Source organism: Myodes glareolus, chromosome 1 (genome assembly GCF_982192425.1).
Source record: "Myodes glareolus chromosome 1, mMyoGla1.1, whole genome shotgun sequence".
NCBI classification, from domain to species: domain Eukaryota; kingdom Metazoa; phylum Chordata; class Mammalia; order Rodentia; family Cricetidae; genus Myodes; species Myodes glareolus.
In genome coordinates, this window is record NC_142026.1 from 27935112 (window position 1) to 27952208 (window position 17097).

The window sequence follows — 17097 nt, forward strand, 5'->3', positions numbered from 1 at the left end:
TCACACTCACAGAGATCCCCCTGCCGCTGCCTCCCAAGTGCTAGGATTGAAGGTGTACACCACTACACCCTGTGATGGTTATTTTCAAACACATGGAGAAGTGTTGCCTGTACATGTAGTTAGACTTTTGTCCTGAAGGATACAGGTGATTACAGATGAATTTCAGTTCCCATCAAAGGAAGCATTTTTTTTTTTCCAATTAGCTCTGGAGGTAAACTCTAGATTTCTTGCCACTTGTAAATATAGGCTTAGGTCCAGCCATTTCCCTTAGTTATTGGTAGATGTTGTCTTCAGAGTGTTGGCTTCATTGATCTCTGGGTGCTTAATTGACTGCTGTTGGAGTAGACCCAGAAACAGCCGTATCATTTGGAATGTGGTCCAGGCCACCTTCATCTCTTCATCTCTTGCCTACATTATTATACTAGCCTCGAGACTTTTGTTTTTCCACCAATACTTTTTCTAAGTCCATTCTTCTAGTTCCTGGAATTGCTTTGGAAGCCTTGCATAGCATTTCTTCTCAAGTACATCAATGATGGTTAGAATAAAATTCAGATTTCTAATACTCTCGTTTTTTTTAAACCATGATCACACTAGACTTTTTGTTCAGTTTCTCTCCTATTTGAGAGTTCTTGCAGATCTTGTCCCTACTCTATTCTTTTCTTTCACAAGGTACCTTAGATCTTCGGTCTTAAATGTTCATCTCAGCCTTATTGCTCTATCAAAACATTCGGACTCCCCCTTGGCAGTCCCCTCCTCATCATAATTCTGTAATGACCTTTTTAACTTGCCTTAATACTGTTAGACTGAACTCCATGGTAGAATTTTGGGCAGGAAATGTATGGCTAATGTTTAAAAAGTGTGCCTCAAATAAAGAAATCAGTCCCAAGTTTTTAAGACAGACTGAAAGAGAACTTGGTGAGAACACACGTAATTTTAGCTTCTTTGTGGTGTCAGTACTAAGGATTTGAGTCCTGCCCTGAAATACTGGGATGATAGCGTAGTGTACATTTATAGCTATCATTTAAGTTTATTGAATTGCCAGCTTCTGCTCCAGTCTTTTTGTCACTTTGTTTCCTGTCAGCTTAAGTTGCTTAGAATGTGGCTTAAATCTGTCCCGGGTGTGAAGGACCAGAGTCAGGGTTCTGGTGTGTCCGTTCATTTGCTCATTTACATATTCTGCGTGTGTCAGTCCCTGGAAACAGTGTGGGTAAGAGACTGATGTATACCATTTTGGTTTTTTGGTGTTTTGTTTTCAAGAGATTTATTTGACCATATAAGGAAAGGGGGACAGAGATTATTAATTACTCAATGGAAACATGAAATTGAGTAAATTGGATTTAACACAAACAAATAGAGGAAGTAATGCTGACAACTTTGAAACAATACTTTTCTACCTTCTATCTTCTTCTGACCTCCAAAATTGACCCGTGTGTGTGTGTGTGTGTGTGTGTGTGTGTGTGTGTGTGTGTGTGTGTGTTTGGTTTGGGTTTTTTTTGTTTTGGTTTTTTTTTTGGGGGGGGGGGGGTTTCAAGATAGGGTTTCTCTGAAACAGTTCTGGCTGCCCTGAAATACACTTTATATACCAGGCCAGCTGGGAACTCAACAGAGATCCACCTACCTCTGCCTCCCAAGTGCTGGGATTAAAGGTGTGTGCTACCATCGCCCAGCAGCAACCAGTGCTCTTAGCCACTAGGCAACTCTCCAGCTCCATGCATGATTTTTTTGTTTTGTTTTTAAGATTTATTTATTTATTTATTATGTATGCAGTGTTCTGCCTGCATGACAGAAGAGGGCACCAGATCTCATTATGGTTGGTTGTGAGCCACCATGTGGCTGCTGGGAATTGAACTCAGGACCTCTGGAAGAGCAGCCAGTGCTTTTAACCTCTGAGCCATCTCCAGCCCCTCCATACAAGTTTTTAAAAAGCACATTCTTAGGTCTTTGCATGAAAAAACACATTCTTGGTCTTCTCCTATCTAAAGTTGGATTCTGTTTCATGTTTAAGTAGAAAATATTAGTATAGGAGTTTATAGCATATTTGATTTGGCTGAGCTACATCACTGAATGCTGACATTCTGTGGCTGGACAGCCATGTAAGGGATCAATCGCAGCTAAAGCCACACGTGAGAGTCCAGAGATCCATCTCTTCTGGTAAAGAAAAAAAGCCATGCCAGTAGAACATTCATGTGGTAGGCAATAGTGTCTTTGGGCTTAAGTGCTGTATAATCATTCTGCATGTCTACCGTTCTGGTCTGCCATCTGTCCCACATATACACACCCACTCTCTCACACACACTAGTTACTTTTTTATTTTAACAATAAAAGTGTTTCAGTAGTCAAGGCATTTAACGGTTAAGTTGATTTCATTTTATCTTTTCTCCTCTTTGTTCTGGGTGTATCATGCCAACCCAGCACACCAAGGCTTCGGCCTTTAGAGCAATGAGGTGCCCTCGTTTTGCTGCTAAACTTTGTGCCTTTTCCTTCATGGCTCCCCAAATCTGTGTTTTCCAGGTGGAAACAACTACCTCTTTGAACTAAAATGACAAGGACACTTTTTAATTAACCAGTTTCAGTGTTCCAGAATGATTTTATAACCAATGGAAAACATACTTAAGAAAATTTGGTTTTATTTATGGTACAAGGACAGAATTTCCCACTATCATTTTCTTAGTAATCTCTTGTGTTCTTGGGAGAAGACAGCATTCTTTTATTCTGGTTACTGCTGTTGCTCTGAAGCTAAGGTGAGAAATGTGGAGAACATTGTTTGGTAAGACTGTTATCATTTAGTAAATTTGTTACTTGTGAGCCTGCAAGATTGCTGCATGGGTAAGGGCTCTCGCCTTCAGGCTTAATGGCCTGAATTCACTTTCTGGAGCCCAAATGGGAGAAGGAGAGCTCTGACTCACACAGATTAGGAAAGTTGTATACAGTGTGGCATGTGTGCTCAAACACAGTAAGTAGATAAATGTAAAAATAAATTTTGTAATCTGTTATTTGTAGTAGGAAGGGGGTACTTTAATAAGGCACACTGAAATAATTGAAACATTTTTTTCTAAGTTATTTTACTTTATTTTTTTGAGTCAAAATCAGCCTCAAACTGGATTCTCCTTCCTTCTCCACATGCTAGGATTACAGCATGTACCACCACACTCAACAGTTGTTGGTGGTTTATTTTATTCTAAAGTTGTATAGAAATTTTTTTCTGGCTTGGTCAGTATGTCAGTGAGTTTTATTGAGCTGTATTGAGCACAGGAACCACAGGAACCCTGGGTCTTAGCCCCTTATTTTCTGATAAAGAAGTTTAGAGACAAGAGACAAGACCAACATTACACTTGTAGTAAGTTTCCAAGAAACAGTAACGCTGTTGGACCAAGACCCATACTTTGAAAACGGTTGGGCTAGGCAAAGATGATATATAGGAGGTTGGTGAGATTTTATGTATTGATACAGCTAGATATAAAAGCTCCAAAATATAAATTTCCACAGTTGTTTTGAAAATATTTTTATTCATGAACCACTGAGGTAGCTCAGTGGGTAAAGCACTTGCCTCAAGCCTTGACTTATGTGGTAAAAGAGTAAACCCACTTCCACACTGTGTGTCCATGGCACATACATGTCCCCCCCTACACACACACACAGTAAAAAGCTGGTGTTTGTGTCTGTGTATGAGAGAGAGAATATTATATTATGTACGAGGTATATACACAGGTGTGTATATTCCTGCACACAAACAGAGGCTAGAGGCGTACACTGAGCCTCCTGCTCACATGCTTGCTCGTGCTTTCTCTGTCTCCCCCTCTCCAATCCCAGCTCTCTCTGTCTTGTTCCCCTGAGACAGGGTCTCTCACTGAACTTGGATCTAGGCTATAGGTCTGCAAGCCTCAATGATCCTGCTGTCTCTGCCCCATTCTCCTAGAGCTGGGATAGTTGATACATGTGGCCATGTGGAGATTTGAATTCCGGCCTTCTTAAAAGCAAGCATTTTTACCTGCTTGGCCATATCCCTAACCCCATTAACTTCTACAGTTTTAAAGAAATATAGTTGTTTCCCTAATGAAGTTGTACTTTTTTCTTTGTCTTTTGTGTATATATGCAGTGTATGTATGAATGTGTTTTGAGTGTGCATGCACACATATATGCCAGTGAATGTAGAGGCCAAAGGTTAATGTCATATGTTTTCACTCTACACTTTGGTTTTTAGATAGGGTCTCATTGGGCACAGAGCTCACCAGTGGGCTAGACTCTGGCCAGCAAGCTCTGGGTCTCTGTGTCTGTGTTGTGTGCTTGTGTGTCTGTGCTGGGATTACACCTAGCTGTTAAGCTGGTGCTAGGGCTTGAACTCAGGTCAGGGTTGACAGGAGGCATCTTCTGTCATAGTCCATCATTTTTGAGACAGGGTACCTGCTTGTTTCTTCCTTTCCCTCCTTAGCGCTAGGATTCTGCCCATCTTTTTGGAGGGCCCACCTCTGGTCCTCATGCTTGTGCAGAAAGCACTTGGTAAAGTGAGCCATCTCACCAGCCCCATTGTTAGGTTTTGACCAAATGTTAGTGTCTGTCTGCATGTGCATGTTTCTTAATCATAGTGTGTCTTTTTTCTTATAGCTGGAATTATTTCTCTTCTGGATGAAGAAGAGCCACAGCTTAAGGTATGAGTTGAAGAAAGTCACCTAGCTTACTGTGAATTCTGTGAAGCTTCTTTGGTTTTGTGATATCTTTATATTTCCTGTCATGTAAAGTAATCAGCCTATAGCCAATCGTTGAATTCTAACTAGAGAAGACAGTATTTTGTTTTGTTTTGTTTTTGATTTTTGAGACAGTGTTTTCTGTGTAACAGTACTAGCTGTCCTGGATCTTGTAGACCAGGCTGACCTCGAATTCACAGAGATCTGCCTGCCTCTGCCTCCCAAGTGCTGGGATTAAAGGTGTACACCACCACCACCTGGCAAGAAGATAGTATTTTGATACTAGAAATTAATTTAAGTGTAATAAATTATAAAATGGCACATGAGTAACCCTCCAGTTTCATTATCAACAGTAAGCACAAAAGTTTACTGCTTCTGTGTCCCATTCTGTTTTCACTTGACAGCATTTTGGAATACTGGACAGGCAAGATGACTCAGCAGGTAAAGGCACTTGCTGCCTGGCCTGACAACCTGAGTTTGAGCCCCAGAACCCATATGGTAGAAGAGAATTGACCCCCCACAAATTGTCCTTTTACCTCCACAAGCACATGTGGTACATGAATACACACACATGCACACACAGAGCTAAATAAATGTAATAAAACAGTTGTTCTTAAACTTAAAAAAACTTAAAAAAGTTAAAAAAAAATTAGAATGTTCTGCAAGTGGCTCTGCATACCTACCTGTATCTGTGTAATGAAAACTAGCAAGCTGGAGTCTTACATTTTCAAAAAAGGAAGCATTCATTATAAGAAGTAATATTGCATGCATAGTTTGCTATTTTGTGTTTGAAAACAACCAAAAAGTGAGTAAATCTAAGAAAAAGTATGTTTCTAAATTTATGTATTTGTCAGACACTGAAATCTGTAGATAAATGCCCATAAATTTGTGGGCATTTTTTTGTTTTTGTTTTTTTGAGACAGGGTCTTTCTACATAGTTTTGGCTGTTCTGGAACTCTATGAGACCAGGATGGCCTCAAACTTGTGGAGATTTACCTGCCTTTATCTCCTGAGTGCTGAGATTAAAGACATGTACCAACACACCAGGTCGATTGGTGGATAATAAAAGGAAGCATGATGTTAAGTCTTTTTAAAATCCAGTTTTGTTTTATTTTACAGGAATTTGCACTACACAAATTGAATGCAGTCGTTAATGACTTCTGGGCAGAAATTTCTGAGTCTGTAGACAAAATGTAAGAAAATACCTTATTTCTATAAGTTTATGTAAAGTAGACTTGCTTACTAACTCATTTACAAATGCTAATATGTTGCTTGAATATTTAAACTTTGAGTTTTCAAGGAAGATCATAGCTTAAATGACGCCTGCCTTTCCTTATTTCTTTTAGAGAAGTTTTATATGAAGATGAAGGTTTCCGGAGTCGGCAGTTTGCAGCCTTGGTGGCATCTAAAGTATTTTATCATCTAGGGGCTTTTGAAGAGTCTCTGAATTATGCTCTTGGAGCAGGTGACCTCTTCAATGTCAATGATAATTCTGAATATGTGGAAACTATTATAGGTAATTATCTTCTATCTGATAAGGTTTTTAATCTTGCAGATGTCTTTCTTGCTCTAATGGATATAGCCTTTTTATTGACTTTAATCTGGTGTTGCTAGATTTTAGTTTAATTGGAAGTTCATAATCATCTAATAGCATTAAACAGACATTAGCTTCTGACTGAGTGCAGCTTACCTCAGCAGTGATGGTCATCTCCTGTCTGGTAAGCAGTTTGCTGAAATGATGACATCAGATTGTTATGAGTAACCAGTTAAATAATACTGATTTTTACGTTGTCTGCTTTTTGTTTGTTCGAGACAAGTTGTCAATATCCCGCAGTCTGGTCCTGGACTCTTGCCTCTGGCTCCTGAGTGCTGAGATTACTGTAGGCAACTGTCACAGTGGTCTTAATAATTGCTGCTAATACAGGGAGTGTTTGTAGTCACTCTTCACACTGTGCTGGCTATTCTTCATAGTCTTGATTTGTCACAGCTGACCTGTGAGAAGGAACTAGCCATGTTGCACAAATGAGAAGGCTAGGGTTTAAAATGAAAAGGGACATGGCTATTTAAAAGGGTAAGAAATTAAAACCTAGATTGACTCATTCTAAAACCCTTATTGTTATTTTTTGTTGGTTTATTGAGATGGGTTTTGCTATGTATATAGCCCAATACAGCCTAAAACTCACTCTGTAGCTCAAGCTATCCTCAAACTTTTGATCTTCCTTCCTCCACCTCCCAAGTACTGGGATTGTAGTATGTGCCACCACGTCTGGCGCATTTGTTGATTTTAGAAATATTGGTGTGGTAGTCTGTCACTGTAACAGAGACTTGAGGTTATCCACTTTTAAAGAGAAAGTGGTTTGTTGTTTTGTTTTTTTGAATTAGGGTTTCTTTGTGTGACCGTGGCTGTCCTGCACTTTGTAGATCAAGCTAGCCTTATACTCAGAGATTCACCTGCCTCTGACCACTGAGTGCTACAATTAAAGGCGTGCGCCAACACAGCTCTACTAAAAAAGGGATTTTAGTTTATGGTTTTGAAGATTTCTGTTTCTGATTATTTGGACCTGCATTAAGGCAGTACTATTGTGGCAGCACATTACAAAGTAAAACTGTTCATCTCGTGTCTAAAATAAAAGAGCCAAAGAGAAGAAGAGACCAGGGTCTTGTTACCTTTACATCTGTGTTTTACAAGAGCTCCAAGCTAAGGACCACACTTTTAACAATTGGCCTTGGAAGGACATATTGTAATGGGTAACTCACAGGCAAAGCTTTGGATTCTCACTTGTCTTAAGTTGATACAACTGCATATGGTTTTCAGTTAAAGGTTTTGTAGCTTTAAAAATTGTTTGAAAATTAGCTGGGCTGTGATGATAAACACCCTTAACCCTAGCACTTGGGAGAAAGAGGCAGGCAGATTTCTGTGAGTTCAAGGCCAGCCTGGTCTACATAGTGAATTCTAGAACAGACAGAGCTACACAGAGAGACCTTATCTCAAAAAAAATTGATTGAAAATTTTTATCTGGAAGTTGAACACAGGGACTGCATGCTCTTCAGACATAGCTTTATGACAAAATTAGGATCACGGTTTCAGAGAGTTCAGGAACGTGTAGGTGCAGATATTTGCATTGCTAATTAAGAGGGTAGTTGCATTATTTGCTGCTTAGACCTTTAAAAGGAGAAATTTTGGTATTTTTCTTCAGAGATTTTTAGTATGATCAACATTTTCTGCAACGAGAATTGCTTGATATCTATTTTGTGATTGCTACTTTATTCTTATTAACTGACCTGAACTTTCATGGTTCTACCTAGATGAACCTTAAATATGGTATACTCAGTTAATAAAGATCCATTCCTATTCTCCCCATATAGACTCACTTAGCATGGACCGTCTGTGTGTGATGGTTATTTCTGTTTTCCAAGGTTTGGAACTAATTAATCTGAAACTAGTAAACTAGTATGTTTACTTCTCTTTGAGCAGGAGCATGGCAAACCAGTGAAGAGATGGTAGCTTATAAGGCAACTTGAGGGGAGATTCCCCCCCCCCTTTTTTTGTTGTTTGTTTTATCTAGAATGTCTAAAACATGATTCCAAATACATGTAACTAACTTGTTCATGTAGTGTTTCTCATCTGGTGTGTTACTGGTACCATCAGTATGTCTCTGTCCTCTCTATTCACCCTAATCATTCTGAAATGTGGAAGTCAAATTGAGCATACATGCTCCGGCATGTATTTTCAGGCACTCTGGGGGATATAGCTTCCATATCATGCTAAGATGGCGTTGTTTTGTTTTGTTTTGTTTTTGTTTTTTCCTGACTTGCTGTTGTTACTTGAAAAGTATTTGGCATTCTTTGGAGTTGCTTTTTGAACCTGTGGTACCATTATTCTACGAAGATAATTTACTTATAGTTCCTAATCTCAAAATACTTACTTTCAGATGTGAAGTATAATATATTCATTGTGGTAATTAATGTTACAGGTCTTTTTAAATATTCTGTGTAATGACAAGTATTTTTTTAAAAAATGAAGCAACAACTTTTTTAGTCAACTCTTTTGAATTAATTGAATTGATAAGTATGATTTTTTGTTTTGTTTTTTTGTTTTTTGTTTTTGTTTTTCAAGACAGAGTTTCTCTGTAACATTGGAGCCTGTTCTGGAACTACCTCTTGTAGACCAGGCTGGCCTCGAACTCACAAAGATCCGCCTGCCTCTGCCCTCCCAAGTGCTGGGATTAAAGATATGTGCCACCACAGCCTGGCAATAAGTATGATTTTTATAAAAATAATTAGTAATGTTTGGGATAATACCAACATTGTTGATTTTGATGTTTGGTCCTTTATTGTAATTATCATAAAAATGGCTTATTTGAAAGTCCTAGTGTTTTAAATCGTACTTATTACTTTGTACTTATTTATAGTGTTCATGATTGTAATTTATTTTCTGGTAGTTTAAACCAGTTTACAAAATAATTATTTTATTTTCTCCATAGCAAAATGCATTGATCATTATACCAAACAGTGTGTAGAAAATGCAGATTTGCCTGAAGGAGAAAAAAAGCCGATTGACCAGAGATTGGAAGGCATTGTGAACAAAATGTTCCAGCGATGTCTCGATGACCACAAGTATAAGCAAGCGATTGGCATTGCTTTGGAGACCAGAAGATTAGATGTCTTTGAGAAGACTATATTGGAATCTGTAAGTAGATAATGTCATTTAGAGGTTGGAATTGATGAAATCAAGAGAACAAAGTGTCCAAACACAAACTCTTTTTTTGTTGTTTTGTTTGTTTGTTTTGGTTTTTTAAGACAAGGTTTCTCTACAATCACTGACTGTCCTGAAACCACCTCTGTAGACCAGGCTAGCTAGCCTTGAACTCACAGAGATCCACCAGCCTCTTCCTCCTGAGTCCTGGAATTAAATGTGTGTGCAGCCACCTCCCAGCCATGTTTATTTTTTAGAATACTTCTTATTGATTCTCTGACAATCTCATGCATGTATGTAGTGTTTCTAAGTCATACCCACTTCAGCCTTCCTCTTCACACTCCTCGATGTCCCCCACCTTATGACCTTTTTTTTTTCCATTGCATTTTATTTATTTGTGTGTCTGTTTGGGTAGAGGACACATGTGCCACAGTATGTGCAGAGAAATCAGAAGACAATGAGAATTGGTTCTTTCCTTCCTCCATGTGGGTCTTGGGGATTGAGCTTAGATCAGTCTTGGCAACCAGCATCTTTACCTGCTGAGTCACCGAACTGACCTTTCCTTTCTTTTATAACTTATGGAGTCTCATTATTGCTTCCTCCTGCTGACATGATAGTCCACTGGTTGCCACACCTCCAAATTAAAATGATTTCCCTTCCCCGGTAGCTATCACTGTCAGTAGCGACTCTGCTAGAGCTAGAGTCTCTTGAGCCTCCTCGTCCACACTGGAATATTGACTGGCTTGAGCCCGTACAGGTCGTGTCCAGGTGACCAAGGCTGCAATGAATTCCTGAGTACAATGGAATTCACATGTACTCAGGTCACGTGTCTGGAAGACACATTTTGCAGTCTCCCTGTTCTTCCTCACCCTTCAGCTCTAATATTCTGTATGTTTTCTGTTCTTTAGTATTCCCTGAGCCTTGGAGTGGTTATCTAAATGTCCTGTTAGAGCTGAACACCAGTGATTCATTCTCAGCACTTTGACTAAACCTGAGTCTCTGTGTTAATCACTGCCTACTGCAGAAAGAAACCTTTCTGACCAAAGTTGACAGCCCCACTAACCTGTGGCTATAAACATAAATATTTAGAAGGTATCTGACAACATATCCATTGACGAAAACAAGATCATCAAACAAAGGCTTGTGTCAGTCAGAGATGGAGATAGCTCTATCACACTGTGTTTTGTGACCTTTGAGTGAATGTGGGCAGCAAGTCACAGGGGCTTTAGCAGCAAAGTAGGTGAAGGTAGTTATAAAACAAAGCATTGCACAGCCAGGTTTTTATAATTTTTATTATATGATCATTATAACAGATGATTAAGTAGTACTGAATTATTTTTACTCCTTTTTTGTGTGTTTGTTTTCTTTAATATCTGTTTTGGTTTTATAGCTTTTCTGAAACAGGGTCACATGCAGGCCAGTCTGGCCTCAAATTTGAATTCCTGATCCTTCTTCCTACATCACCCAAGGTGTGGGATCATGGATGTATATCACTGTGCCTGGTTTTTCATTCCATTTTTTTCCGTAAAGATATAGAAATAAGTAATTATTTTTAGGATTCCTCCAAGCCACTTGTGTGGTATATGCCTTTAATTCCAGTACTTGGATGGGAAGACAGGAGGGTTGACTACACAGTGAGATGCTCTGAGAAAGCCAAAGGCTGGGAAGGGACCTCAGTGGCAGAGTGCTTTCCCTGACTTTGATACCTTTCATCACAAAAACAAACCTCTTAACTGGTTTAAGTTTTCTAGTTTTTTATTAAGAGTTTGAATCATTGGCTGTTCTAAACACAAAATAAACAAATAAATTAAACAGTGGATATGTTTTTAAATTAAAAATGATATGTCTTTAAATTATGTCTTTCAGAATGATGTCCCAGGAATGCTTGCTTACAGCCTCAAGCTCTGCATGTCTTTAATGCAGAATAAACAGTTTCGGAATAAAGTATTGAGAGTCCTGGTTAAAATCTACATGAACTTGGAAAAGCCCGATTTCATCAATGTTTGTCAGGTACTTACTCTGATCACCTTATTCCATGCGAACCCGACCACTGCACCACTGCATGGTACAGCATAGTCACTGGTTTGTTACACTGACTTGCTATGGGCTTCATACAGGCCATTTATTACACATCCTGTGAGGATAAGATAACATGATTTGTTTTCCTTTTTACTGCTAAGTGGATTCTCATAACACTTAAAAATAATTTTCCTACATTGTATTCTTTGTATTCATGCATATTCTTTATTTAGTTTAGTATGATTTATGGGCTCATTACTCAAAATACAACTAAACATTGGGTATATTTTATCTCTGTACCACTTAAAATTTTCAAGTAGCATAGAAAATATATGAAATAAAGCCTGATTTTTTTTCCCCGTTCTCTTCTTGGAGGCCTTTCCCTAAAGATAATTAATGGTAGATGTTTCCCCAATTTATTGCAATTTAGATCTACTAAATCTCTGCTCAGTGTCTCTGCAGCTTTCAGTGACAGAAGATATACATGGTTTGCTTTTAAGCAATTTGATACACTGTATATACTTTTGTATACTGCTTACGAGTATAGTATTTCATATTCATTGTAATGAATACAATTTTATATATATAATTTTATGTGTGTGGGGGGGTACATGCATATATGTCCCCTTTAAAAAATGATTCAGAATGCAGTTTGAGACAGAAAATACCAGGATAAAAAATGGCCATGTTGAAATTACTCCAAGTCAACACAGGGTTTTAAGTTGATTTTTTTTTTATGTCACCCAAAGTCATTTTAATATTTAACATTGTATTTTTTTTTACTTTCCTTTGATGTTTTTGAAGTTGTGTTTCTAAATTATTATTTTTTAATGCTCATATATAATATTTCTCTGCCCCTTTCTTCTGGTTCAACTTCTTTTCTTATAGACAATTGTATTCTTTTAGGTGTTTTACTCTCTTTGGTAATGTTTAATGACTTATTGTGGATATTCAGTACATTAAGTCTGCCTTACTTAAGCATTGCTTACTAGTCACTTACTTTGTTTCCATTAATTCTTGTTCTTAATTTATAATAATTTTGACTATGGTTTCTTTGAAATTGAATATCTTGCTACTTATGAGGGGATAACATTTAAGCTGAGTTTTTAAAAAATTAAACTGAATTATTGAAAAGTTAGTTTTGTTTAAACACATGGAAGATTTTTAACAGAAGCAAAGAAATGCTTTAAAATGATAATTTGATTACTCTTATTCTAGCACAGACAGTACAATATGTGTTAAATGAATGATTGATTCTTAACATTTTATGGCAATAGAGAAAGTGTAGATTAAAAAGTACTGGATGTAAATTATGGCCAGGCAACGGTGGTACACATCTTTAGTCCCAGCACTCTGGAGGCAGAGGCAAGCAGATCTTGAGTTCAAAGCTAACCTGGTCTACAGAGTTCTAGGATAGCCATAGCTACACAGAGGAACTGTGTCCTAAAAAACCAAATAAATAAATAAGTAGACAAGTACATGGATAAATTATGGATGTGATTAAAAGAAGTGAAGATTGCTGGGTGCAGTAGTGCACACCTTTAGTCCCGGTACTCAGGAGGCAGAGCCACGCAGATAATCTGAGCTAGAGGCTAGCCTGGTCTACATACATAGCAAGTTCCAGGCCAGTCAACTTAATCAGGGATACACAATGAGATCCTGTCTTTAAAAAGAGAAAGAGAGAGAGAACTTGATTCCACAACTGATATTGAATACTATTAGCCACAAGGCACAATATTAGGACTGTGAATGTGGTTTTTAGGAAACATTTACTTAGTGTTGGGTTCTGAAATGGAAAGCTAGACTAGATAAGTCTGTTCCAGTTTGTATTGTGAACTGTGTCTTGCTCTAAGTACCTGTATAAGAAGTTTTCAGTTACTGTATGCTTATTCTTTATCTCCGTTTCAGTGCTTAATTTTCTTAGATGATCCTCAGGCCGTGAGTGATATCTTAGAAAAGCTGGTAAAGGAAGACAACCTGCTGATGGCCTATCAGATTTGTTTTGATTTGTATGAAAGTGCTAGCCAGCAGTTTTTGTCATCTGTAATCCAGAATCTTCGAACTGTTGGTACCCCCATTGCTTCTGTGCCTGGATCTACTAATACGGGTACTGTGCCAGGATCAGAGAAAGACAGGTATAAGTATCTTCTTCATCACCGTTAACTGCACAAAAGATTTTTTTTTTTTAATCTGGGGACTACATAAAATATTCATAGGTAGTACATTTTTAAGAATAAATAAGTTTAACTATTAACTTCTATAGATTGTAAGGTCTTATGGTATTGCCCTATAATAGGCAAAGTAAGGACAACCAAAGTGAATCCTTCTAAAAAGAAATAGAAAGGATTAGGTGGTAGGGCAAGCATGTCAGATAATATGTGGCTACTTTATTGCATTAAAATATGTGGAGTGGGTGGGCCAAGATATTGGTCTCAGATCCATCTGAGATAGAAATTTAGAAAGAAATGTTCTGGGCTTTGCGCTTTTATTAAAGCCAAATAAATAATGCTTTAGACTCGTACAATATGCACTTTCCCCTGCATATCCTTATACATTCAGACCAGCTCTTTAAAATGTTTATATCTTGACTGTTCCAGTATATTTTTCTCCCATAACTGTCTGTTTAGCAGTAAGAGTCATTGTTTTGAAACCTATTAAGATCTTACTTCCCTCTCAACTGTTAATACCTTCCTCATGCATTTCAAACAGAATTCTGTGTATAGGAAGTATCCTTTGAGGCAGCACGGTTATATCTACAAGCTCTGCCTTGGCCGGTTAGACTGACTGACTAGGGAGGGCCAGTCCCTAGACAATACAGTACAGTCACTACTTAGATAGTGTGCTATGGCTCTTGCAAGCTTGGCACAAGCTAGAGTCATTTGAGAAGAGGGAATCTCAGTTGAGATTTCCTCCATCAGATTGCTTGTAGGTAAATCTATGGGGCAATTACTTGATTGATGATATATGTGGGAGAGGCCCAGTCTACTGTGGTTATTGCTACCCCTGTGCGAGTGGCCCTGGGTTGTGTGAAAGAGCAAGCTCAGAAAACCATGGGAACATCCAGTAAGCAGTGTTCCTCCATGGCCTCTGCTTTAGTTCTACTTTGATTCCTGCCATGACTTCCTTTCTTGACTTCCCCTCATGATGAACTGAAATTGGGACATTGAAGCCAAGTGAACCCTTTCCTTTTGGTCATGGTGTTTATCACAGCAATAGAAAACAAATTTTCTGGGTTGGTGATGGTGGCACACACCTTTAATCCCAACACTCGTGTGGCAGAGACAGGTGAATCTCTGTGAGTTCGAGGCCAACCTGGTACAGAGTGAGTTCCAGGACATGCTCTAAAGCTACACAAAGAAACCCTGTCTCGAGGAAAAAAAAAAAAAGGAAGGAAGGAAGGAAGGAATTCTTTGGTATTGCTGTGAAGTACCTGACCATGTTGTTTTGGAGAGGACTGTTAAGTATTTGAAGTTTTGGTGCGAGGAGCCATTGAATGCTTAGAACTTAATGGGTTCTATGAATGCTTGAAAGATTTTTTTTTCTCTTTCCCATTGATCTATTTGATTTTCCTTATGAAGGACTACCTTTATTACTTCAAAGACTTATGTCTTCAAATCAGATACTATAGGATGTTTTTATCCTAGTGCTGGGGATCCTTGTAAATTCCACACAAACACTACCACTGAGATACATCTCAACCCCCTCCCCCAGTTTGATTCTTTTTTTATTGTGGCTATTGTAGATCTTTTGCATTTCTGTGAGCCTGTGGGGATTTTGACTGGGATTGTGTTGAATCTCTTCACTGAACTCTATAATACTGAACCTGTAACCCTGGCAATATTTAGCCCATAATCTATGAACATGGTACTTTTCATCATTTACTTACATTTTCTTTACTTTTTTTCAGTGGTGTGTTCTTTGCATTTTTCTTAAATTCTTCATATTCTTTTTTTAAATTTCTTTTTATGTGCATTGGTGTGTTTTGTTTTGTTTTCCCATAGGTGTCAGGTCCCCTGAAACTGGAGTTACAGACAGGTTTGAGCCACTATGTGGGTACTGGGAATTGAACATGGGTCTTCTGGAAGAGCAGTCAGTACTCTTAACCCAGGAACCATCTTTCCAGCCCCAAGTCTTTATATTCTTAAGTGTATTATAGTTTTTGATGCTATTAGGTAGTATTTTAAATTTTATTTCCAGTTTTTTGTTGCTACTATATGGAAATACTCATTTTTATGTATTAATCCTGTAATGTTGCTAAATCACTTTTTAGTTTTAGAAAAATTTAAAAACAGAGCCTTCTGTAGAATTCTCAACATAGGAATTATGCATCTGCCAATAGAAACCATTTTGCTTCTCTCTTTCACTCTTCCTACCTGCCTCTTTTTTCTACACTGGCTAGGATTCTCATTGCATTTAGAATAGCAGTAATGAAAGTAAATCTCCTTTGTTCCTGATGTTAGGGGAATAGCATTTAGTTTCGTTTACTGCCCCACCCATATTTACACCTGTTTATTAAAAAAGTATTTTTTAACTTTATTTAATTTTATGGATGAATATGCTGCATGTATTTCTACATGCCAGAATAGGGTATCAGAACCTATTACGGATAGTTATGAGCCACCATGTGGTTGCTGGGAATTGAACCCAGGACCTCTGGAAGAGCAGCCAGTGCTCTTAACTGCTAAGCCATCTCTCCAGCCCTTGAAATGTCTTCTTTTTGTGGGGAGGGTGTTTTCAGGACAGGGTTTCTCTGTAACCTTGGCTGTCCTGAAACTTGCTCTGTCAACCAGGCTGGTGTCAAACTCAGAGACCCTCCTGCCTCTATCTCCTGGGTGCTAGGATTAAGGATATGTGCCACCATTGCCCAACTAGAAATTTCTTCTTGATTGAAATTTTTTCTTTGTTCTTAAATTCTTTTTAAAAGTCATTCTATGTTTATTTGCTGTCATGTGAGTTAATCTTTTCTGAAATGATTAGTTTTTTCTCTCATTTGTATCTTTCTACTAGTTGTATTTTAATTTCTGAGTTTTTTCTAATTCTAATTTGTTTTGTTTTGATATAGGAGCTCTACCCAGATATAGGAGTATATCTGGCCAGAATACTGGGATAATATAGGCATTATCCGCTGTGACCAGTTTTGTGTAATGCTAGGAATTGAATTTTGATGTGTGCTGTGCTACCAAATGAGCTACATCCTTAGCCCATCTGATTCTCTTTTTTATCTTAAATCACTTCCCCCCCCTCTTTCTCTTTCTCTCTCTTTATTTATTTTTTTAAAGAAAGAGTCTCGCTATATAACCCTAGTTAATCTACAGTACATTGTGCAGACCTTGCTGGCCTCTAGCAAGTTTCCAGCACATTGTGTAGACCAGGCTGGCCTCTAGCTAGTCTACAACGCATTGTGTAGACCAAGCTGGCCTCTAGCTAGTCTACAACGCATTGTATAGACCAGGCTGGCCTCAGATTCACAGAACTCCACCTGTCTCTGCTTCCTTAATGCTAGAATTAAAGGCATGTACCACTATACCTATAAAATGTCCATTACTTGAAATAAATTTTCTCATATTGTATAAGATTTTACTTTAGTCATTTTCTGTGATTTATTTTTACTAAAACTAGCTTTCTAAAACCTTTACAGAGGTAGCTTGTTAAAGGTCATTTTTCCAATTTCAGTGTTCCCTAAAACTTTCTCTTGTGTTA

The 17097-nt window shown here is 38.0% G+C and overlaps 1 protein-coding gene across 1 annotated transcript in view; it reads left to right on the forward strand.

The window, feature by feature from the left end:
* Positions 1 to 17097, forward strand: part of Psmd1 (proteasome 26S subunit, non-ATPase 1) — a 76215-nt gene that overhangs the window by 1324 nt on the left and 57794 nt on the right. The window contains exons 2-7 of the mRNA XM_048428988.3: positions 4603 to 4646; positions 5802 to 5875; positions 6029 to 6198; positions 9167 to 9372; positions 11245 to 11388; positions 13306 to 13532. Coding sequence (XP_048284945.1) covers positions 4603 to 4646; positions 5802 to 5875; positions 6029 to 6198; positions 9167 to 9372; positions 11245 to 11388; positions 13306 to 13532 — 865 coding nt within the window. The remainder of the gene's footprint in view (positions 1 to 4602; positions 4647 to 5801; positions 5876 to 6028; positions 6199 to 9166; positions 9373 to 11244; positions 11389 to 13305; positions 13533 to 17097) is intronic.